The sequence below is a fragment of the Aplysia californica genome, unplaced genomic scaffold (genome assembly GCF_000002075.1).
Source record: "Aplysia californica isolate F4 #8 unplaced genomic scaffold, AplCal3.0 scaffold01086, whole genome shotgun sequence".
Lineage (NCBI taxonomy): Eukaryota > Metazoa > Mollusca > Gastropoda > Aplysiida > Aplysiidae > Aplysia > Aplysia californica.
The window spans coordinates 141,239-143,021 of NW_004798356.1; the positions used below are offsets into that span (position 1 = coordinate 141,239).

The following is a 1,783-nucleotide window of genomic DNA, read 5'->3' on the forward strand; positions in this document are numbered from 1 at the left end:
GAGAGAGAGAGAGAGACACACAGAGAGAGAGAGAGACAGAGAGAGAGAGAGAGAGAGAGAGAGAGAGAGAGAGAGAAGGGGGGTGCAGACAGAGAAGACAGAACCGGTATAAACACATCAATAATAAAAACATTTATGTACCGCTGTGCACGCTGTATCTGAAAACATCATGGCAAACAGACACACCAGAATTCCATTGCAATATACCTTCGCCCCTGAAAAAAAACCCAAGCAAACAGTAATACAAAAAAACCCCAAAAAAAAACAACAAACAACAAACAAACAAACAAAAACCACCACTCCAAAAAACAAAAAAGAAAAAACCCAAAACCCTTACCCCAATAAAAAGAAACAACTAAAAAAACCCCCACCATAACCCCTGTAAAAAAGAAGAACAAATATTATAGACATAAACGAAAAAAACATAAACAAGAAAAGTATACTAACGCATATGGACTTAGAACAAAGCCCCCTCTCCCCCCAATCGCCAACCACCCTTTCTCCACCAAAAAACCAAAACACAAAACAAAAATAAAAACAATTTCAGGTTGATTCACATCATCTCTATCCATTTTGTTGTTCATGTCGTGTTCTGATTCTTTAAGTTGTTCTCTATATCATAAGAAGAGTCCTTATAAAAATATACCACAAGTAAAACGAACGTAGAAGAGAAAGGCACAAACGGTAGTCGAAATGTTTTATTCAGCATAGACGGTAACTTTATCCATGCCAAAGAAACAATTTACTCAAAGTACCATGATGATGTCTTAGACAGATTAAGACGTGAAGATAGGAAAAAAGAAACAAAACAACAACAACAACAACAACAAATAACTGAGAAAGGAAACAACCTGAGCAAACTGTAAGGAAGACAAACCTTCTGAGAATCTGTGGCAATGTACACGTGGTGGCCTTTGTTGACATAGGTTCGAAGAAAGTTCCAAAGCGCTGGCAGATATTCCGGCTTGTTCCTAGCTCCTCCACCGTCTCTGTTCAACGTTTCGCTTTTACCCATTCGAACGTGAACACAGACAAGGCCTAAATTCACCACCTGATGACCACTGAGTTGCCGGATTTTGTCCTTGGGTATTGTATTTTTGACTTGAGGCGGGGGGAAACGACACAAATCTGAGGTGGACAGCTCCTCAGTCACTGCTTCGGTCTCATTCTTGTTGTGATTTGTTGGAGTTCTGGTATCTGATGTAGTACCATTCTCGTTCCTCGTTTGAATTCCTCCAATATTACCATCTTTACATGTCCTTGAATTTCCAGAGTCAACATTAATTTGAGAGCCATTTGACGCCTGTACCGTTGATATACAGCTTTTGTTGCATGTGCGTGTGTCGAAATTCGCAAATGCCTTCTGTTCTTCGCGCTGCGCTCGAACTATTTTGATAAGTTGGTTGTTGAGAGCAGAACGAAGTTCCCTCGTAGGCTGCATAAGTTTAAGCCATGCCTCAGCGTGAACTCGCCATCTTTGAGGGTGCCCCAGCTGCTTTTGGAAGGCAGGGATTTTCTTTAATGTATCGTAAAAGTTGTGGTTTGTCTCGAAATAGACTATGTCTTGGGGGTATCGTGAGTTGAAACTCTCGTCGATCACAGCAGCTTTTGCCTCTCGGGGTCCAAACATCTGTAGATGCATATATTATAATGTGGCACTAATTTACATACAATACTGTCAAGTCATAATGGCTGTAAAGGACATACATGTACGACTGGCTCGTTCAAAACTGCGCACACAAACTTTTTAACACACACAAACACACACACACACACACACACA

General features: G+C 40.7%; 1 protein-coding gene across 1 annotated transcript in view; it reads right to left on the minus strand.

Moving 5' to 3' along the window:
• Window positions 1–1,783, minus strand: part of LOC101857845 — a gene marked incomplete at its 5' end in the record, with an annotated part of 10,229 nt that overhangs the window by 7,081 nt on the left and 1,365 nt on the right. Inside the window, 1 exon segment of the mRNA XM_013089944.2 lies at window positions 878–1,630. Within this exon segment, the coding sequence (XP_012945398.1) occupies window positions 878–1,630 (753 nt within the window).